At 54.7% G+C, this 21,831-nt stretch overlaps 1 protein-coding gene across 1 annotated transcript in view; it reads right to left on the reverse strand.

Moving 5' to 3' along the window:
* Positions 1-488: 488 nt before the first annotated feature.
* Positions 489-21,831, reverse strand: part of SLC16A2 (solute carrier family 16 member 2) — a 34,247-nt gene continuing 12,904 nt past the window's right edge. The window contains exons 2-6 of the mRNA XM_076347443.1: positions 9,764-9,908; positions 5,222-5,684; positions 4,608-4,751; positions 3,858-4,086; positions 489-2,526 (exon numbers count right to left, since the gene is read on the reverse strand). Of these exons, the coding sequence (XP_076203558.1) occupies positions 2,306-2,526; positions 3,858-4,086; positions 4,608-4,751; positions 5,222-5,684; positions 9,764-9,908 (1,202 nt within the window). The 3' untranslated portion in view covers positions 489-2,305. The remainder of the gene's footprint in view (positions 2,527-3,857; positions 4,087-4,607; positions 4,752-5,221; positions 5,685-9,763; positions 9,909-21,831) is intronic.

The raw sequence follows: 21,831 nt of genomic DNA on the forward strand, positions 1-21,831 counted from the left end.
AGGCCAGACGTGGGTTTGAGGCAGCTCTGCTCGTCCTCTTCTTGGTCTGAAGAAGCTACTTCTTGAATTTAAATCCCTCATAAGCTCTCCTTCGGGGGGCATTAAGGTCAAAAATATGATTTAAAGAACTTCATCAAACTCTGATGTGAATAAAAGCCCCAAAACTCACGTAAGGAGTTCCGATGCAATGTATTTCTTCCCCTCCGCTGTCAGACGGCTTTGAAGATGCCCCACTGCCAACGCTCCCACCTGAAAAGCAGCGCTTTAGTGCCCTGCCCTAGGCTAAGCCTGGCAGATCCCACCTGCGCCAGAGCAAGGGCACCGCGGTTCGCTCCCCCCCAGTGCACGGGTGTATGCGTGCCCTGCCTTCCGATGCAGCTCCTGCTGCCTCCTGCGGCTTCCTAAAGCGATGGGTCAGCAGAGCTGTAGCAGACGATGCCACACGGGCAATGAAGGGTAGTAACAGTCACAGAAAAGCGAATCGGAGAAAGAGGCAAACGGACATCTCGTTTTATAGTCATAACCAGACACGACACAACACACCAGTTAATTTTCCAGCTCGTACGGGGACAGAAGGGCCACAAGACCACGAGACCTTATAATGCGTTAGCCAACGCGGATTAAAAACAGGGCCAGAGGGGCATGCAGGATCCTGAGCCTATATACAAAGGTCCCGCCGCTGCCCGCGGGAGGGCGGCCTCCACTGAAACCAAGTTTCCACAGCAAAGATTGGTCTTGGTGTTACAAACCCCCACATTCGCCCGGGGACCGAGGGATGATTCCCACGGCACACGTCCCTCTTTAGGCTTCTCATTTTTTAATGGCAGGTGAATAAAATGAAAATCCAGTGAAGGATGGTTTTGCAGCCAGGATAAATGCGAGCTTTGTTTCTTGCTCTCTCCTGGGTTATTATTCCCAAGAAAAGGTACCCCGGTCCCAGCCGGCACCTCATTTGCACGGGGACCCACCGGGGCAGGACGACTTCCCTTGCACCGTGCCACGCTCATTAGCGACGCCTGGAGATGACGAATTTCTACACAAGGCTGAGCTCTGCCTTCGCTCTGTGCGGTGGGCACCCACGGGCTGTGCTATTTTCTTGAGCTCTCTCCCTCTCCCCCCAGGGACGGCACTGACCCTGCACCGGCTCCGCACGGCAACGCACGGGCTACGAGTTAAAAGCTGCCAGGGCTTTTAAACCCTTTGGAAACACCGGGCTTCCCCTGCCAATACTGACTCGTGGTTATTGCTGCGTAATACACAACCAGCCCCAAAAAAAGAACCTGTGCCCCGAGCCAGCTGCATCCCCGCATCCGTGGCTGCCCCCGTGCCCCGAGCCGGCTGCATCCCTGCATCCCTGGGCACAGGGAAGCCGCCTCCCGGGACGGAGCGGACCCCTGACACACGGGGCTCTGTCCCGATCCTGCGTGCCTCGACGCCTCCAAAGTGCCTGTCTCGGTGGCTTGCCCACGGTTTTTGCCTTGCAGAGCCAGCTGCCGTGGGCTGCGCTGGGAGCTGCCCCTCTCTTTTGCACCTCAAAAGCCCAATCATTAGTCGCTGGGCGAGAAAACGGAGGCAGAAAGTGGCCGAGGGACCTGCTGGTCTTGTCCACGTGTTTTTAAGGCATATTTTGCAGGAAGTGGGTGCTCCCGCGTGGCTCTGTTCGATGAGGGCGGCAGGATCGGGGGCCGGCCGAGCTCCCCATCATCCCAGCTGCACCTCCCTGGGTGTGTGGGAGAGCAGTGGAAAAGGAGGAGAGAAGAAGATTAAAGTGGGACTCGCCGATCATTTATTTGGTTTGCGCATTGGACTAAAGCAGCGTTTCCTCCTTCAGATCTGCTGGCTCCAAAACTGCCTCTGGCGCTGGACGGGGAGGGGACTGTCTCGCTTGGACGTGACACCCGAGTGACACCGGAGGAGAAGGATGGACAGCTGCAAGGTTCAACAAGCTCGATCTGTGGCCCGCTTTAAAAAGGCATTTATTAGCTGTAAACCTCTGTCGTGGCGTACAGAAAAATGGGGAGAGGAGCGGGAGATTGATCAAGTTTGAATCCTGGTGAGAGTTCTCCTTAGAAAAATGGTTAGAGGGAAAAAGAAAAGGTGGCTTTGAAATCAAAACTGTCCCGAAAAAGAGCGTTTCTGCTAGTTAAAAGCCTTTAACTAGAAGAACTTTTTGTGGGTTTTTTTTTTTTTCCTTTACATAGTGCATCTGCTATCATTGAGAATTATGGTCCGTCTAGAAAAGGGCCTGTGCTTGGGCTATGGAGAGGCTGGTGGTGGCGACAGTGAGTGTCGGTGAGCGGAGGTGTTACATGTGTGCTTCGGAGGCAGGACAGCCCGGCAGCAGCTCCCCGTTCACCACCGTCTCCGAGACCAGCATCTTGTCTTTGCCGGAATCCAGGCGCTGCTTCTTCAGCATCCTCTGATGGACCAGCGGGACGACAGAGAGCACCAAACCGCCGATGATGGGGGGGACTCCGGCAAAATAAAAGGCCGCGTTGTAATTCCCAAAATAATCATTGAGGTATCCTGAAAGAGAAGGACAATGGCGGTTATAGCCACGTCAGTCTAACGACCGCCTTGTCTCCTCCCTCGAGTGAGAGCTACAGCTTGCTTCAGATTTGGGGAGATTTGGGGTTTTAAAACAATCTTGTTTTCCATTGCACTCCTCGGAATTTTTACGCCCTGGATTAAAGGATGTGCGCAGCCAACGTTGTGTAGCAAGGAAGCCAAGAAGGAAAGCCTCAGCCATCCTTCCTAGTTAACCAGAACAGGACACAACCAGACACATCCCAAACATCCCAAACGCAAGCTGAGACAGTGTTAAACAACCAAACATCTCAGGTGGCTCTTCCTAGCGCCCTGCCAGCCAGGAGGTGATAGGAAAAGCGGGCAGGGGCTGTTCCTCTGCAGATTGCCTCCATCTGGAAGCCCTGCTTTGCTTACGGGTATTTTATCTACATGGGGATGTCAGCTGAAAAATACGTGCTGCCAGTTACAAACAATAACCGATCCCTTAAAAACCAATGAGGTTCTGCACATGTTAGTTCGGCAAGTTCCAACACAGCCAGGCATCCTTGGAGAATAATGCATTGCGATTTATCGGCACTGGAAAATCCCTCCGAGTTTTCTCCTGTGTAGACACTTGCCCGGGGATTACATCCATGAAATGAGCCCCTTCACCCAGCCCCGTGTCTAGCAAGCCCGATGCAGGGGGTCCTGCAGCAGCACCCAAACAGCGAGATGTCTGCCACCCCCACGTTCCTTCACGAGGGCGCTAAACTGAATTTCGCTGCCAGAAGCAGAAAGATCAGAGGCACTTATACAGCTTTAGCTTAGCGATTGCTGATGCAGACGGCCTGCTGTTCAACGGCCAGCTTTGGCAAAGTGCTCGCTGTTAAGGGCGTTGTGGTTATTACTGTGCTTAAACACATACCCAAGTCTTGGGAAGACAGAGGCTCGGGTGTCTCCATCTCTAACTTTGATTCAACAATCCAGGGGCTGAACTTACCGATTAGCAATCAGTCCCCAGATATCTAAAAGGACTTCTAGAAAACTAATGTCTGCCAATTTTTAGCTCAGCTTCAAACAGAAATCAGTTAACATGACCTTGGGTCGCTCTCGCTGTTGCCTCACTGGTTACCTTTCATCAGCCTGGAGAAAAGCCCTGAGATGCTACAGGACGTAGCATGGAGTGATGCTACACCCGTACTTCAAACCCCACGTGACACGGTAAGCCAGAAAAATTCAAAACCGTATGTCTGGTCTCATGCCAAAATATCACCGTGATGATATGCCGCTACAAGCATCTGCTCCCTCCCAACAGCTGGATCCAGGTCTGGCACCGCAGCACTACCAACCTGCTATCGGCGTACCCGCGGTCATGGGCACAGCCATCAGCCCCATGAGGTACCCTATGGCCTGGGACGCCTGCATGGGGCCCACCAGCTCGAAGGCGATGGGGGCCATGATGGTGGTGAAGAAGCCATCGCAAAGGCCGAGGAAGAGGCAGATGACAATGACGCCCTCGAACCCTCGGCACTGGGGGATCATCATGCACAGAATGCCCAGCAGCACGAAGGACACAACCTGGGGAGACAAAAGTGGGCATGTCATTGGGGTGCAGGACGAGTGGGGATGGGCAGCAGGAAGTGTCATGAAGATGACACTGAACAGGTCAACGACATCGCCCCCTCCTCTGGACCCAGCAATGCCATCCACCCTCTGCTCTCGTCTCGGAGAGGCCTTTAAGAATAACCTTTTAAAGAAGCTTTAGGAAGGATTATCTGCTGGATTAGCTGCTAAATGTCAGCAGTTTGTTTTTCAAAAATCACAAGAAGGTGAGAAGGTGTCCAGCAGTTTGGGAAGAGTTGAGACCACAGAGTTTGATTGCTGAATGGACACCAAGACCTCAGGTCAAGTGTGTAACTTCTGTACACCTTTCTGTAATAAATTTTCTTCCCTAAGAGCAGACAAGGGTGTTAGGTAATGGTCGGTAAAGGATTTGCGATCTGTGGTTGACAGTTATTAAGCAGATTGTCGATAGAGATGTTATCCCCTGACCCGCAGTTGTTAGCCAGCAGCTACGCGGAGCGTCAGACACAACGTACCTGCAGATAAATCTTCTTCAGCCCGGGAATGCAGTCGCCAATGCGGCCTGAAACCAAGCGCCCCAGCCCTGACATGGCTCCGAGGCAAACCAGGAGGATCCAGTCTTTTTTGGTTTCTTGAAATCGCTTCTCCACATATTTTACCTAGGATGGAGGGAAGGACGCACAGACACGAATCCTCAGTAAGTTAATCCCTCTCATATCCCAAAAAGGGACAAGACTTCCCGCAGAGGGCTTGTGGCTTTGGGGGTGGTTGTGTGACCCTCATGTTCACACCACGCTGACCTGCACACACCACCTCTGCCCACCCCAAACCCAACAGCCCCCTCCTCTCCCGCTACCGATGCTTGTCCTCAGGAGCCACGGGAAGCGACCGCTCTGCCCACCCTGGCGCAGAGGACAAATAGGACCATTAAAAAGCTGTCTCCCCCCCATCACTATTCCTGTTTACAGGACGTGCCTGCAGCAGTTTCTTAGCTTCAAGGCTTTTGGTGGCTCTGTCCCTACTGCCCATCTCCACCTTCCCACCTCCTCCTCCTCGCTTGCACGAAGGAGCCCCTTCACTCTGGGCAAAGGGACCTCCCTCCCCTGCCAGTCCCAGCCAAGGCTCTTACCAGGTTCATGTAAGGTACGAGATAGCCCAAGACAGCAGTGGCGATCCCAAACGCCCAAATCCGATAGGTCTTTCTCCGGAAAACCCTCAAGTTGAAATACTTGCGCGTCTGGGACCAGCACTGCTGCCGCATGCTCCGGCTGCCCAGCTTGTCCTGCCCATCGTGTTGAGAGTCACAAGAAGGCGGCAAGATGGGCCGATAGGTCAGAGACAAGAATATCTGGATGAGCATTAAGGCACTGAGTACTTGGAAAGTATGCGCCAGCCCAATGGCCTTCCCGACCATCTTCAGGAAGAAGGGGAGCGGCACGGAGATGAGGCAGCTGCCGCCAGCCACGATGCCGTTGGCCAAGCCAAGGCGGCGCTTGAAGTAGTGACCAAGGATGACGAGCGAGGGCTGGAAGGCGAAGGAGCTGCCGCAGCCAAAGAGGATCCCGTACGTGAAATAACGAACTTCCAGAGACCTAGTGGGAGAAAACCAAACACATGGAGGTGGTTACGTTACGCAGAGGCAAGGAAGCCTTCTCCCCTGCGGTCCTGCAAAACCTGGAGTCAAGACCCAGGTCTCGCACACCACAGGTGCTACACAGACAGTCTGACCTCGAGGAGCTTATTCCCTAGCCAAAGCAAGGATTATCCTCATTTCACAGCTGCCACGTTAAATCTTCGGGAAAATGCAGTCTAGCTGGGGAGTGCTTTCTGCAAAGAGCAGCCAACCTGCCCTCCTTGGGAAGCTGACCTAACTTGAATGGTTTTTAAATTACAGCGAGCAAGATTTTCTAAGGTAGGCAGGGTGGGTTATTTTTAGCTAGAAATCCATTTTTTTTCCACTGAAAGGACTAATTGAAAACATTGTGCACCCAGTGTTTGAAAGCAGAAGGCACCAACCCTGCTCGTTATTAGGCACTTAGGAAGGGAACATTGCATTTCTGCCCAGGTTCCAGGCTGGTTAATTAAGTTCTTCTTCTTCAAGCTCCTCTGGGAGCTTCAATTAGACAGCTAATAGATCTCATTTGTACCTTACATTGGTGGCTGCACCCAAGGAGGGAGGGAAGTGGCTGCTCTACAGAACAGGTGGAAAGTCCTGAGAGCCCTTGGAAGGAGCCGTTTCCCAATTGCCAGCCTGGTTTTCCCAACAGAAGCAGCTGAGAAAGGAGCCTAAAGTTAGGCTGCTTCGTTAGGTGCAAATAACCCGTTGTGTTTCTCTCCAGGTGAAGAATTTTTTTCTTCATCCCCATGCAATACATTCAGCTGCAAAAGTCTGCCATGAATTACGGCAGGGGAGGAGAGTGCGATGGAAACGTTTGGGCAGCTCACCGGGCAAGCGATGCTGCACAAACAGGATCTTTACTCAGAACAACTCATGTGAAATACTGAGTGCTGCTCGTGAAGCAAGCGAGAAGACAGCAGCCCAGATCTAACGGAGCAGTTTGAGGCTGAGAAAACGTTTACAAGCTCATCATTTCTTCCATTACACACTCGTCCCTTTAGCTAGCCAAGCAGAAAGCAGAACGTGCTTGCTGTACCCAACGTCTCAAAGACAAATGACTGTCATGAAAGGCAATTTCCAGCTATTCCAGAATGAAGCCACATCAGAAACTCCCTCTGCAGGAGCCAGGCAAGCAGCTGGGCTACGCAGGCTGTCTCTGACCTCCCACGCACCAGCCCTGGCCATCTCAGCTGGGTCACACCAGCTTTGGTACTGCAGCTAAGCTGACGTGTTGGATAAGTGGAGACAAATGCCACGGTTCCCATCTGCTCCCCGTTGACGCTAAGACACCCCTGCATGAGCAGGGGCTCCTTTCAGCCATGCTTCTTAGTCAGGATTTCCCACCCCGCTCGCTGGGAATCGGCCAGCTGCTCTCCGGTGGGAAGGGTGGCATCGTCTCCCATGGATAACAACATCTCCTGGGACAAAGAGGTCTCCCTCCAACAGCTGCCTCTTACTTACAGCTCACAATGGGAACGGCCCTGGTTCAGCCCTGCTGGCAGAGGTTTGGGGGATTTCTCTCTGCAGGAGAAACCGGGCAGAAATTGCCGAGGGGAAGGAGAGGCAGATGAAAAGGGACTCAAACCCCACCACAGAACATTTAACGGCGCAGAAGAGGAGGGCTGGGAGGGCATTGGGGGGCGTATGAAGACAGTCCTGCTGAACCGGCCACCATCTCCCATTCCTCACGCTAAAACATCCCCCTGAAACCTGAGGGACGGTGAAGTCTTAACACAACTGGGATTTCTCTCTTCTTGAGGGCGCGTAAGATCTGCGGTGGCTCGAGCCGATTATGAGTGCAGCAGGCACTCCGGTGCAAGGCAGCAAAGCGAGGAAAACCCTCGCCTCGACCCCATCCAGAAAACTTCAGCCTTCCCCAGAGCTCTGCTTTTCAGCACGTTTTGTGGTTTTCACACAAAAGTCCCAATATTTTGAGAGTAGGAGGCACTGAGCATGTGCAGCCGTGCAGGCTCGGCGGCTGAGTGGGTTTTTGGATCAGCTCAGTGCAGTGCTGGGAACTGCTGCTCCTCTGTTTGGACAAAGCAAACCCAGTTTAGAGAAACCAGGAGATAAAAGGGTTGGTTAGCCTTGATCCTGTCCTGCCTGAGCCCACCAAACCCAGGTTGCGTCTCCCTTTACAGCAGCTCCCTTTGCACCGGTGCACGTAGCCCAGCCGGCACTGGGTGGGTCATCTCCAGCTGCGGCTGGCAGAGCTGGCAAGGGGGACAAAAAAAAAAGCAAAAAAAAAAAGCAAAAAAAAAAAAAAAAGCTTCTCCATTGTTCTGGGTGAGCAGGAGCTGCTAGCTCCGACTTTCGGGACAGGCCTTCGCCATCCAGATGGAGCGCTGCCAAATCCCGCAGCCCCGCTGCTCTTCCTCCGGCTCCGGCTCGGCTGTGCCGAAGGCAGCTTCCCTCAGTCCAGCTGCAAATGGGGTCCCTTCTCCCTTAAAAGGCAGCCAAAGAAATGGGAACCGAGAGCGAGAAGGCAGGAAATGGGGCTTGCGGCTCTGGAGCTCTCCTGGAAATAATATTCTTCTCTGCCTGTACTGTTTGATTTTTTTTTTTCCTAAGCCCAACGCAACAAGCCACTGGCAGCGATGTGGCCCCAAGAGCTCTTTTGCTTTGCATGAACATTTTACAATGGGGGGGGGGGGGGTGTGCGTGTGTGGAAAAAGTCCAAGCTTCGTTGATTAGAAGGAAAGCAAGATTGCATGGGAAGCGCCTGTGATCTGCCCTGCCAGGAGCCCGGGCATACCCTCCCTCAGGACCGACCGCACTTTCTCCGATTACTACTCTCTTTTGAAATACAAAGGGGTGGCACCTGCGGAGGAAGTCGCAGGGTGGTTCCTTCCACACCTCTGCCCGTGCTGCTGACCGAGAGAGATGGTTTTAGCATCCCAAGTCCCCCGGCTGCGATCGGCCCCAGTCCCTGGGGCTTTGCCAGGAGGTTCAGAAGCTGCCTCCCCCCTCCCAGCGTCATGGGGGGGCTCCCGCAGCTGGGGACTCGGGGACCCACCTCACAGCACGTATCCACAGGGAACCAGGGTTGGGGCGAGCACGAGGGTCTCGCTGACCAGGGTAAAAGGGAGCTGGCGTCCCACTGCCCCGCGCGGGCAGGGTGGGCAGGGAGGGAGCACAGCGCAGGCAAGTCACCCTCCGGGAAACTAGTATGTATTTGCTTTTAAAAAAACCCACTTCTTGAAGCATTTTAATTAAAACAATATTGATTTTAACTGAAATCCAACCCAAAGCGATGTTTTTATTCCGAAAAACTGGGGCAAATGATGCTTTGGAGGGTGACTCCACGGTGCCTTTGGGACTCCATTTAACAAGTGCCACATAAAGGACCTCTGAGGTGACCTCTTTTTGCTCCCACAAAGATGCAAATGTCTTGGGTTGGAAAGATTCTCACATCGAATCAGGTACACCTGCCATCCAAATGCACGTCGGCGAGCCTGCCAGCAGAAATTCATGGCACGGGATCAGCCGTGGAAAACGAGGAGCAGCAATCGCCCCGTGCTGCCTCAAACGCCCGAGCCGGCGCGGGAACAGCACAAACTGCTTCAAACCCCGTCTGCGTCCCCCTCCCTGCCTGCCCTGCATGGAAACTCCCTCTTGCCAGGTGTAACCCATCAAATATTATTTTAAGCATTAATTTACTTTCAGTAGCAAATGTGAAATTGGTTGCAAAGGAGAACGGTTTTGTCCACGAGCGTCTCTTTGGAGCTGCCTGCAAGAGGCGCACCAACTTCTCGCTGCCTGTTCTAAAGATCAAATGAAGGACCTGAGGGCTGAAATCCCATAAAAGACAGACCCTCGCTCAGGAAAAATTCACTCCCTTGTTGTATAAGGACAAAAGAGCAACTTGGTTCAATTTGGAGAGAAACAGGCTGTGCACACGTGGGCTGTAGGGATGCCAGGAGACCTCTCATCTGGATGGAAACCACCCGCTTTGCCCCAAAAGGCAGCAGCAATGTGTAGGCAGGGGGGTTGCAGGGAACAGTGAGGAGGAGGAGCTCGCCGAAGAGCTGGATGGCCCCTCCGCAGCCTTACTTGGTGAAGGAGCTGGAGAGGAGTCCAATGAAGGCGATGGCAGCTCCCGAGGCTGCTGTGGTCCTGCAGCCGATCCGGTCGGTGAAGATGCTGACGATGGGAGAGCAGAAAAAAATCATTCCCATGGCCAAGGAGCCGACCCATGCTAGGGAGAGAGAGAAGAAAGGCGACGGTCAGGGTGGGACATCAAACAGGTGCCAGAAGGAGAACAACCAGGGACCGACTCCAGCTTTGAAGGTGGGCTCGGCAGAGAGGCAGCCCCCTCACGCCGTTAATTAACAGTGCAGCTCATAAATAACACGGTTACCGCCCGCGCTGCCCACCAGCGTCACGGCCGGGGCGCAATCCGCAGCGTCTCGCTGTTCGCCCGTGCGATGGAGGCACGGCCAGGTTTTGCTTTTATTCCCCTCCGCTGGGTTCATACGCGACCTAGGGAAGGCACCGAGCTTTCAACGCTTCTTCCTAATGGCCCTTGCCGTGCCTGTAATGACGCCTCCACTGATGCCGCTTCCATAGGGGACATCTCCACGGCCAAAAGCCCCCCGAGCTCCTCAGAGCCCTCTGCTCCCTGGCTTTGGCTATGAAGTTTCCTATCTTGAGTTATAGCTCTGCGTTTCTGGGTGCTGCACTCATCCCTCATTGCTCCCCATTCCCCAGAGCCAGGACTGCCTCACCTCCCCCTCGCCCCACCTTCAGCGGGGATTTCTCGTTGCAGCGGAGCTAATGGGAGACACGCAGGTTGTGCCAGGTTAGATTGCATCCCTGGCCCTGCCGGGCGATGCCCAGGTGGGACGGTGATCTCACGTCTCCTTCCGACCCACCTCTGGAGCAAACCACTGTCTGGCTGGCTGTCTCTTTTCAGAAGCTTTTATTATTCGCAGATTATTTCAGCCTGTCGTCTTCTCCCTGCCCTCCACCTTCCCTCTTTAATGGTTTCTGTGACTATTTTGGGGAGGAAAGGCAGGCTTTCAAGAAAAGCAATGTGGTAAGGAAAAAAAAATCTCAGTCTACCAGCTCTGAGGAGAAGCAAGAGGTCCCCTCGGCGGGGCGCGGGGCAGGGCAGGACGGACGGACAGACAACCTGGTGCCCAACCCTACCTGGCACCCAAGCTGGGGGACCTCCTGGAGCATCTCCCAGCTTCAGGCGCCGGCTCTGGGCTGCCGAGCGCGATCTGCCCCGATCTGCCCTGCACAGACCCCGGGACATGTGCTCCTTGCTTTTTTTGTACCTTCTTGGGGGTTGTTTTTTTTGAACCGAGCGCTCTGCAAACCCTTTTAGCACAGCCCGGCACAATAACAACCTGTCCTTCAAGAGCCGTGAGATTTTCAGAAAATAGCCAGGTCCCTATTAAAAGCAAATCCCGGCTATATAAGAGCCTCTCCAACCTCTGCCTTTCAAAAAGGACCACACAAAGAAGCCCTCGCTAGCCTGGGAAGAACTGACCCTTCCAAATTAATTATAAGTTCGCAAGGACCCAATTTACTCCGAAGTCTTCCTTAATAAATGCAGAGCGGAGCAATAAAAAGAAAAGCAAGGGCTGTGCGGGAACCTCAGGGGACTCGCCAGGCTCTCATCTCGACACCAGGTGAAATGCAAAAGGGCGAGGGAAAAGGAGAGGACCCCCCCTCTCCGGCTGATTTTCTTGGTTATAAACACAAGGCACAGTGTAATGAAAGTCCTTCTAATAGGATTAGATGGCACGGCTCCAAAGAGCCGTCCAAAACAACTCCAAGAGGGGGTGAGGGGTGGGAGCAAAGCCAAGATGGGAAAGGCTCGTTAAATTGGATAATATACTTCCAGAAATGTTCCTTCTACTCCAGCCAAGGCAGTAAAACGTTAGATGGCCCCATCATGTTTGAAGTTTGTTATTTTTGGAAATTACTTTAAGAAATGCGGAAATAAAAGCATAAAGCAAAGTATTAAATTTAAAGGGCCAGATTCTGATCTTAATAACCCGGAGATTTACATGCAAATAAGCAATATCAATCTCTGGCCCCAAAAATGCATACTCACCTGTGGAGATCAAAGCAAACCCGGGGCGAGAGGCTCAGCAACGGGCGCTTAAAAGCTCCTCCAGCTTTGGGTTTGTAAAAAGGAGATATCACTCAATTAAAATCGGTAAACACAAAAAAATGAGTCCCGTGGCAAATTGCTCTACCTTAGAGAAAGGGCTTACCACAAGCAATGAATAAAAATAGGCTTGGGGAAGAACATCAAGTTAAAATTAGTAAGAACAATAGCCTCACTTCCAGAGTGGGGTTTTGTCTTCCCAGCGCTTCCCAGCGAAGCCCCGGGAAGCCGGGAGGGCTGGGTGAGCTCCAGCGCTGGAAGGAAACCTCGGCAAAATCTGGGGGCAGGACAAAGCCGCCTCGGCCCCAGCTCCAGTCCCGGCATGATTCACACCGAAACAGCCCCCAGAGAGCAGGTTGCACAATTTACCCCCCCCACCCCCCGTTTTATCCCCAGCGCAACGGCGGTGATCTCCTTTCACCTGGACCAGGGCAAGGCTGGAGGAAAGCCACGGCAGAAAACCACGGGTTGGAAAGAAAAATGGGGTTCAGGTGAAGTGTAGCCCCAAACCTGCCCCTCCAGACACGGAGCTGGCGTTCCTGGACCTGCTCCACGTGATGAAGAGTTTATTTTTGGCAACCTGTGTAACGTGGTATTGAAGTTTCTCCTGGACTTTCCTGGACATGAAGGGCAGAGGCAGCCATTCCTCCAGTGGAAACCAGACGGGGCTTAACCAGCCTGAGTCAGGGCTTCCCTTCGGCAGCTTCTCAGATGCTGGAGAAGTTACAACTTGATTTAAAGCCCACAGGAAAAAAAAATAAAAGGGGGGAATCTTTGCTTCTGATTTCCACGGGGTTTGGATGAGATGGTTAATTCCTAGCCCGGCCACACCTCGCAACCTTCTGTGGCTGATAACCTGGGCGAGATATTGAAACACACAAAGACAAGCCCCCACAAGAGGTGCGAAGCCTTATCAGCCGCGCGGTGCGATCAAGCAGATCCTAAAAGAAACAGTGGACTGAATCCAGCTGAGGACGGGGCTGGAAGGAGCTCAAGAGCTGTGCAGAATTTGGGCAGGAGCCGGGTTAAGACTTGATCAAGTCTTGAGGTGCCACAAGTCCAACCACCTCCTGGAAGTGCCAGCTGAAGGGGCTGGTTTTGGAGCTGCCATGGTGGGACCCGGCTGGTGATGGCCGAGAAACCCCCCTCTCCAAGGGATGCCTTTACAGAAACACCAAAGGCTTCAGAAACCGCTTTTTTAGTTACAAAAAGGCATTTAAAGCACTCTCCTTTTACAAGGGGGAGTGAAGATGACTTCTGATTCGGGGGCTGGCAATATTAGAGGTGGCTCAACCCGTGCTGTCCCTCCCCAATAGCCACCTCTCCACTGACCCTGCTTGGCACTGCAAGTTACGCCGAGACCAGCCACGTGCATGCCACCCTGCTCCCACCCACAGCCCCTCCTGAAGGCAATGAAACAGCAGCTGGGGAGCCGTGATCCCCCGGGTGTACGTAACCCCACTTCTCGCTGCTTGCTCCGGCAGGGACAGCAGCGGGCTGGAGGATGGCAGCAGCCCGAGCTGCCACCCGAGCCCAGGCCACCTGCAGCCCCAGATTCCTCCGGAGCTGATGGGACCTTCCTGGTGGCCCTGAGGATGCTCTGGGGTATGGGAAGAGCCCAACATGGAGCTGGTGGCCCTTTGCTGGAGCAGAAAGGATGACCAAGGAGAGCATCCCACCAGCAGCTCTCCCACAGCGTGATTGCACAGGGGGTAAAGCTCCAGCTAAAGCTCCCCAAATTGCTCCTTCCCACCCTGACTTAACAAAGACAGCCAAACTGTTGGCCTGTGAGAGGTCCAAAGCAACGTGGTCTTCAACACAGACAGGAGAAGACAGCGGTTGAAGATCTCCAAGGGGAACAGTGATGCAGTGGTGTAGGAGATGTGAGTAACATGGCCAAGCCGAGCCGCCGTCCCCAGCACCACTCACTCTGGGCTCAAGATGGAGCAGAAACCAGGGAGGTGACCCGTTTGCCCACCAGCCCCGCTGTGGGCAAATGGACTGGTGGGTGCATCAGCTGTGCCCACGATGAAGGAGCTCTGGGACCAGGTGTGCCTTGGCCACCACGTCCTCCTGGCAGCGGGTGACACCACTGCTGGGGACCCTGCGGCAGAGAAGGGCTGGCATGTGGGGGTCAGGACCTGCAATGGAGCTGGCAATGCCGAGGGGCCAGGGAGGGCTGTGAGCACCGCGTCTGTGTGTTCATGGCAGCAAGAGGTGGGCAGGGCCCCCGGGGTCGGTCCAGGCGGGTCCCATGCACCAGACACCAGATCAGCTTTCTTTCCAGCAAGGCCATCCCAAAAGGATGGAAAGCTCCTTCGTTGCCGGTATTCTCCTGAGCAGAAAAAGGTTTCTGAGCGCTGCGGAGCAGAGTAAGGTGGGCACAGGAAGGTGAGAAACAACAGGGGAAAACGTCACTGCTCCGAGACGCAGATCCAAACCCCCTCGGTATTTAGCTCATTGTTCCAAAAAAACATCATTAAAAAATCGTACTGCATAGTGCTTGTACCTGAGACTATTTGTTCCTTTAAAAATGAATCTCCAGGGAGAGAGAAGGAAGGGACGTCGCTCTCAGCCGTGCTTTCCCGCTGACCCAAATACCCCGGGCTGCAGGGATCAAGGACCAGGAGGTGACCTCAGATCCGCTGCTGGAGGAAGTGTCTTCCCTCGCTTCCCGCGGCTTCTCCTGCTCGCGCCGCGTGGCCGGGCCAGGGCGGCCGCTGGAGGGGACGGGGGACATGCTGCAGAGGGTCACCGTCCCCAGGCACTTGGCATTTCTCGGAGGAGAGATGGGGCAGCCAAAGGTAATTCGCCTCCATCTCCCCGTCTGTACTGCTCCTCCAGGAAATAAGTAATTTCTTGACTTGCGCTTTCTGGGGACAGGGAAGCTCTGCTGGCATGACAAACCTCATCACACATCTTCAAAGCCCTTCCCAGCCCTACCTGGCTCCCTTTTTGGGTGGCCTGGGAGCCAAAGCAACCTGGTGGCCCTGCCCACGCAGGCACTGTGGGGAAGCAGACGGCTGCAACCCCCGCTCCGCGGAGCTAATGCGTGCCGCCTGCAGCACATCTGCGGTGGAAATGAAGCAGCTGTTTTTTCTTGCGCCCTTAAAAAGCAATTTGCGTCATCGTCTTGCTCACTCAAAGTAAAGCCTGAAGCGCTCCCAATGGCTTGGTCCCATGTGCTCAACATCCCCCGCGGACCGAGCACATCCCGAGGAGGGCTGGTCAAGGCTTAAATAAAGGCAGACCCAAAGTCACATCTGAGGAGGCCACCGCAATGCACGGCAGGAAGGGAAACTAAGCCAAAGAGCAGCAAAGTGAAGCTGAGGAGCAGCAAACCAAAGCTGAGGAGCAACGGGGCTCCTCTGAACGGGAGGTGGTGGTGTGGTGCGGTGGCAGCCGCCGTGCATCACATGCAGCTAAAAGCCAGATAAACTCATTAATTGTATAGCAAGCCCTGCTTGGTACCATACCCTAAAGCTTCAGAACAAAGTCCTCCTTTATCAGGTTTGGCTGACTTCTCCCCCCTCCCTTCTTTCGAAAACAATTCCAAAACAGCCTGAAAATTGGAATAAATGGAATTACTCAGAGGAATTATTCAAGGCCAGGTCTGACTAAAGACCCTTTCAGTGGTTCATAGCAGTATTAGGACAGAGTAAGGAAAAACGTGAATGTCGTAGGAGAAGTGGCAACTACCGTCATCGCAGCATGGTCCCATGACCATGGATAATGCAACAGCTTCTCAGAGACCAGACCCAGCAAGACCCACCCAGTCTTTGCCATAGGAGACTTTTAAAAAAATCAATTTTTAACTGGTTCAGGAGCACAGGGCACCGGAGCAGAGCAGGCTGGGAATGTACTTTGCTTTAAAAAAACCACCACATCTCTCCTGATAGGGCCTCTCTGCCTTCCCTCGCTCTCAAGGACGCAGGGGACATTTAAGAGACGATGCCCAGGCCACCTCCTGTAACCACTAAGTGACAGATATCAGCTTATGTGAGAGAAAAGTCCCCATATTAGCTGCCCCACGGCCATGTTAAGTAGAGATGGAGACAAATCTGTGGTTTCGCTTGGCAAGCAGCAGGCACAGAGTGTTTGCCTGAGGTTCGTGTGCTGAACGTCTCGGAGAAACTCAGCCCCAGCCACATTTTGCATCGTTTCATTCCAAAACCATAAAATTCGACCCCGGTTAGAGCAAAATGGTGTTCGAGCTCATGTCTGAGCTGCATCATGTCTTCCCCATCCACAGCCCTGCTCCCGCTCGGCCTCGGAGGCTCCAGAGCCAGTCCAGAAATACAAATTCTTGTGAAATCCATCCAAAAGCAACAAGGCAGCATGTGCTCTGCAGCTGAAACCCCCCATGTGCCCAGGCTGGGTTTTTCTTCCCAGCACTCTCCTCGGCAGGCCAGGAAGGTTTTTCTTCTCCGCGTTGCCTTCTGGCTTACAATTTTTGAGAGATGATTCACCTACCACACACTAAAGTTACCCAACAAAGAGGAGCTACGGTCGCAACAGCTTCGTCTCAACGCAGGCTCTCACCCACCACGTCCCATCCAGACGTCTTTCCATGACCTACACCCTCGAGGAGGCCGGAGATCTTGTTACTCCAATCTCTCCTGATGTCGGGTGACTCCAAGTTGGACCAAGTTTGCCCATGTCCCATCTCCCCAGGTGAGAGCCCGGGGCTGCGCGCCTGGAGGGCAGCTCTTGGGGTTCAACCGCTCTTGGGCAAAACCAGTGCCCTAACGCAGCTCCTGCCCGAATGAACTGGCGTAGCCTCTTTAGTACTGGGGGAAAAAGCACGTCCCGGGGGGGTGAGCATCCCCTCCTTCAACTGCGCTGTCAAACACCTCACCAGCCCCTGGCTGCATTTTAACCCAGCAATTTTATGAAAAACAGAAAAGTTCCATTTTAATTGGTGAAAATTCCCTCCTCCCGCCCGCGGAGCGCCAATCTGTAATTAGCCTTTCATGTAAAACGATGTTTATTCCTGACGGAGTTTATCTTGGCACAAACAGGCGCTCTGAAATGTGCACACATTTGAAGACTCAAACCCTGCATTTAATTCTCTATCTGCTTGTTAATCCTCATTGTTCCCAAGCCCCTTTTCAAAACACACCCACAGGGAGAAGAAAGTATTTTTTTTATATATATATATATATATATATATAAAAAAAAAAAAACCCTTCCAGCGTCAGGAACACCAGCAGCGAGCGCAGCACTGCAGGCACCGGCCCAGGGTCCGGCTGCCCCCGCAGCTCCCGGTGCTCACTCAAACACACGGTGCCAAACCCAGGAGGCCTTCCTCCTGATTTTTTCCATCTTTCCTTTTTTTTTTTTTATATATATAATTTTTCTCCCCATCCGTGATGCCCCTCGAATGTCCCCCCCTGCAACGCAGGCACTCACACGAAGGACCAGGGGCCCCGGTGTTTATTTGGCAGCTCTGCAGCGGGAGGGTGGGGAAAGCACGGTGGGGAAACCACCAGTAGCCCCCAGCCCCACTTTGGAGAACTAACTCTCAGCGAGGCAAACAGACGGGGGCCAGACCCCAAGTTTTATCATTCCTGGGCTTAATTTGAAGCAATTTGGGATTTACGTGCTCCCGGCACACAGCAGCCACATGTCCTAGCGTAGCAGCTCAGGGCTGGACCAGCAGCCCCCAGGGACCTCCCAGCTGGGACTGGGTGACCGAAGCGGACCAGGTCCTTCCCCTCCGTCCAGCCCCGAGCGCAGACGGCAGCACAGGGCCCATCGGGGCGAGTGGGGAGAGCAGGGGGCTCCCGAGCGGCTGCCAGCGGCTGCTCCAGGTTGCCCCGCTCTGGGTGACCACATTGCTTCCAACCGAGCAATAAACACAGTATCTACCTTATAAAATGAAAGGGAGAGGTCAGGGTCAGGGTCAGGGTTTGGTTTAGAGTCAGGGTCAAGGTCAGGGTCAGGGTTAGAGTCAGGATTAGGATTTGAGTTAGGGTCAGTATTAAGGCCAGGGTTAGGGTTTGGGTCAGGGCCAAGGTCAGGGTCAAGATTAGGGTCAGGGCCAGGGCCAGGGTTTGGGTTAGGGTCAGGGTTATGGTCAGGGTGAGGGTTAGAATTTGGGTTAGAGTCAGGGTTAGGGCCAGGGTTAGGGTTTGGGTCAGGGTCAGGGGGCCCGGCTCTCCCCTGCCCAACGCACCCTGGCAGGTTGGGGTTTCCTCCAGGGACCATGTGCTGGCTCCTCGCCCTCTGTTTTTGGGGAAAAGGTCCCCATTGCTGGAGCCAGGCAAGTCCCGGAGCCGATGGCAATGATTAACTCCGGCGGGACGGTGTGGGTCAGCCGTGGCCCCAGACGCCGGCTGCTGCACGTCCGAAATTTTAAGCCTTTGGAAAAGCCGTGACCTGACCAAACTTCATTGGGCTTTGACTATGATTAACCTCCTCCAGTCGCTTGTACAAGCGCGTGAAGCACTCACTTAGGAATTGCTTAGCATTCGTGCCCTGCCACAGCCATGCTCCCGTCCCCGACAGGGCAGTGGTGACACCCTTCCTCTTCCCCCAGCCCAAAAACGCGTCATCTCCTCCAAATACCCACTGTGGCCGCTTCTTGTAACTGGCAGACTCATGGTAAGCAGTTCCTGCAGCACACAGACAACTGGGAGGACAGTGCAGCTGGGGGACGGGGGTGGAGGAGCCTCAGGAGTTTGCCCCCCCCTGCTTTACCTCCCTTTGGAGACCACCAGCACCAAGAGACCGCTCTGCAAGACATGATCGTCCATCCAAGGCAAAAACACCACGTTTGCAAACAGGGCAGGGAGGATGCAAGGGGATGGGCGCCTGCGAGGACACGAGCCGCATGAGGGACAGCCTGCCAGCCCGTCCCAGCCTGGCACCGGCACCGGCACCAGGACCGGGCCAGCAGAGCTGGGGCATATGCCTGGCCAGCACCAGCCACCGCTTCCCAGCCTGGGATCCAGATGAGCGCTGCCGCTTTTGGGGGGAACACCTGAAACCCCAAAAAGGCAGGAGGGTGACTCCGGGGGCACCTCACCCCCTGCCCCAAGCTCACCTGCGCCCCAGTGCCCTGCCAGCCGTCCCACGCACGCGACTGGTACGGCATTTCCCCGTCTCGGAGCAGCTCGGCTGGCTTTGCGATATGCTGCTGGGACGCAGAGGTCGTGGCTCCCGGCCAACGCACATCAGAGCAGACGGCAAAGCAGCGCCGCAGCTCGCGGGCCGGGCCAAGGGGACAATGCCAACGGGGCCCTCTACGTCAAGGTTCATCTTGGTTCATCTCCCAGCATCCATGTGCATCCCTACGGGTGCCTATGCTCAGTGCAAACCCAGCACCGCAGCTGGCATCGCATCCCCATCTACATGGCGACATTATACCCAAGGCTGCAGGACCCCAAAAATCCCCAACGTTACTCTGGGGTGAAAGCACCTGTGGCATCCCAACCCCTTGATGCCTTAGGGAGAAGATGGGAGGGCTCCCGACACCCAACGGGAGGCAGGTTGGGTACCCCTCCTGAAACACAGCTGGTGGCCCAAGACTGCTCCATCCCTTGCGAAATCACCGGGCACTTTCTGTCTCCTCTCCCCCCACTGCCAGCAAACCCCGCCTGGGCAGCGTTTGGGAACCCTCCGCCTTCTGCGGGGAGGCTGGGGTGAGAAAGGATGCTTTTTTCCAAGCTGGAAGAGACAGAAAAGTTTCCCTCTTTGCCAAATTTCTCCCGAGCCATCTTCTGTTTCCCATTAATGTCAAGAAGAAACCCTTCGGCCCGGGGTCCGTGCTCCTCCCACCGCAACTCCCACGGGTGCTTGTCAACATCCCAGTCAAAAAGGAGAATTAAACCCACCCAACCTGGCTGGCGATGATGCAGGGGCCCGCAGAGCAAGAATCGGCGGCGGCGGGTGGAAAACAACCCCCCTGGCTCTGCTCTTACATCTTCCCCTCGGAAACTTTTCAACTCCAGTTGCTGGCAGGAGCCGGGCTGATCCCAGCTGAATTCCTTCCACTTACCAGCAAATAAATAGCAGTTAAATGGAGGGAAAGAGAAAAACACCCTTTTTTTCAAAGGGAAAACAAAGAAGCCAGGGAGAATAAATGGAGGCGAAATGTTGGGCCGGTCAAAGGCTCACGAAGATCTTTTTCCCTTCCCAGTCGGGTACTTGACAGCCTTCCCTCTCAGTTAATTAAGGGATACTCAGAAAGAAAAATACTTCCAGCCCTTTGCCAGCCCTGACCATTAAGGGGAGAGTCATAGCGCGCTTGAGACCAAAACCAAGAGCCCTGGCCACAGCTCCTCCACCCGGCCCCGGACAGATACAGGCTGCCCAGGCCACCATTTTTCAGACAATTAGGTGCCATTGCAGGGCATCTATGGTCTCCTCCCAGCCCTGGCAGACTTCTGCCCAGCCTTTTCTCCAAACCCTCCGGTGATGGGGATCTCCAACCTTCACCTAGATGAGGGCTGGTCTTCCTGCACTCCAGGTATTTCTCCCTGGAGAACCAACACCTTCCTTGCTGCAAAATTTCAAAGCATCACTTTGCAACCTGTCCCTCACTGGACAGAGAGAACAGCTTATTACCTTTTTAGCAACTTTTTAAAGAGCTGAAGGCAGTGATGCACCTTCCCTCCTCTAGCAGGAACAGCCCCAGCACGGGCTTCAGCACTGCACATCGCTCCCCCTCCTCTCCTCCACGTCTCCCGGTTGACCCAACCCTTTCCCGGTGTGTGGTGCTCAGTGGAGACACCTTCCCACGTCCCTCCTGGGGACCGACTAATAATTAATTGTCCCTTGCCCCCCTCCTCCAGCGCAATGCGGTGCCTGGCTCTTGTCACACTGCACCCCAACAGGTTTGTAAAGGCACCTCCCCAAAAAACCCCCCCCATGGGAGCCCCGCGGGGAGAGATGGCTCCTGCCACCCCCGACGGCTGCGTCACCCCCAGCCCCGTGTCGGGGGGCCACGGCCCGCAGCTGCCTGCTGTCTTTCGAACCCTGAAGGCTGTTTGGTGCTTCAGAGAGCGGCGGGGAGCGTGGCTGTGCCCCGGCTGGGCGCGTGCGCTGCGGGGAGCAGGGCAGGGACCTGCCGGCAGCCTTCCTCCGGCGGGATGGGGATGGGGATGGCACGGGAAGAGCTGAATCTCCCAATTGCCCATTGGCCAAGGCTGGGGCACGCCGAGGATGAGTAAGGTTGGAAGAAAGCATTCCCCGCGTTCCTCTCAGCGGCACCCACATGCACTGCCAGCGCTGCTGGCTCTGCCCCGCTGCAGTGCTGCATCGCAGCATCCTCCCCCGTAACCTCCCCCGGCCCGTAACCACCCCACGGACCCCCCCCAAGCTCCGGGGGGAAAAAAATGCTGTGGCAACCTCAGCCTGAGCCCCCCTGGGGCAAGCACCCCAAAACAGAGAGAGCTGGGGCAGCAGCAATGCCTCCCCCACGGCACCCGAGCGGAGCCACACGCCCGAATATTATCAAAATATTTCAGTTATGTTACTTATTTGCTTACACCCAACAAGGCCCCAGTTTCCCCAAAGACAAAGTCCGCCCAATACCAGACTACATACGGGGCTAGAAATATGAAAGGGAAAATCTAGGCAGCGGCGGCGGCTGCTGCGGGCGCTTTCCGAAGGGAGGCCCCTCTCCAGGCTGCGCCACTCAGCTTTTAAGTTGTTTTGCCCTGAGCTTCATTCACAAAGGAGATAACGCCTCCCTGCAATGGCCTCTTCCATCTGGGCTCTCCCACCACTCCGGCGGCTCCCCGGGCCGGTGCCGGTGCTCAGCCCCAGCCCAAACCCTCCTGCAGCACGAGGGACGGCGCAAGGTGACGACTGACCGCAGTGGGGGATCCACTGGGGAGCCTCCTCCATTGAGCGAATATCTTTAGAAATCAAAATAAATGAAGAAAAGCCGTTTGTAAGCAGGTTGAGCAGAGCCCTCGAGCGGGCACACAGCCTGGGCAGCATCCCGGGCAGCATCCCGGGCTGCGTCCGTGTGGCAAAACGGCTCCAT

This window comes from Aptenodytes patagonicus, chromosome 9, assembly GCF_965638725.1.
Source record: "Aptenodytes patagonicus chromosome 9, bAptPat1.pri.cur, whole genome shotgun sequence".
Taxonomy (NCBI): Eukaryota; Metazoa; Chordata; class Aves; order Sphenisciformes; family Spheniscidae; genus Aptenodytes; species Aptenodytes patagonicus.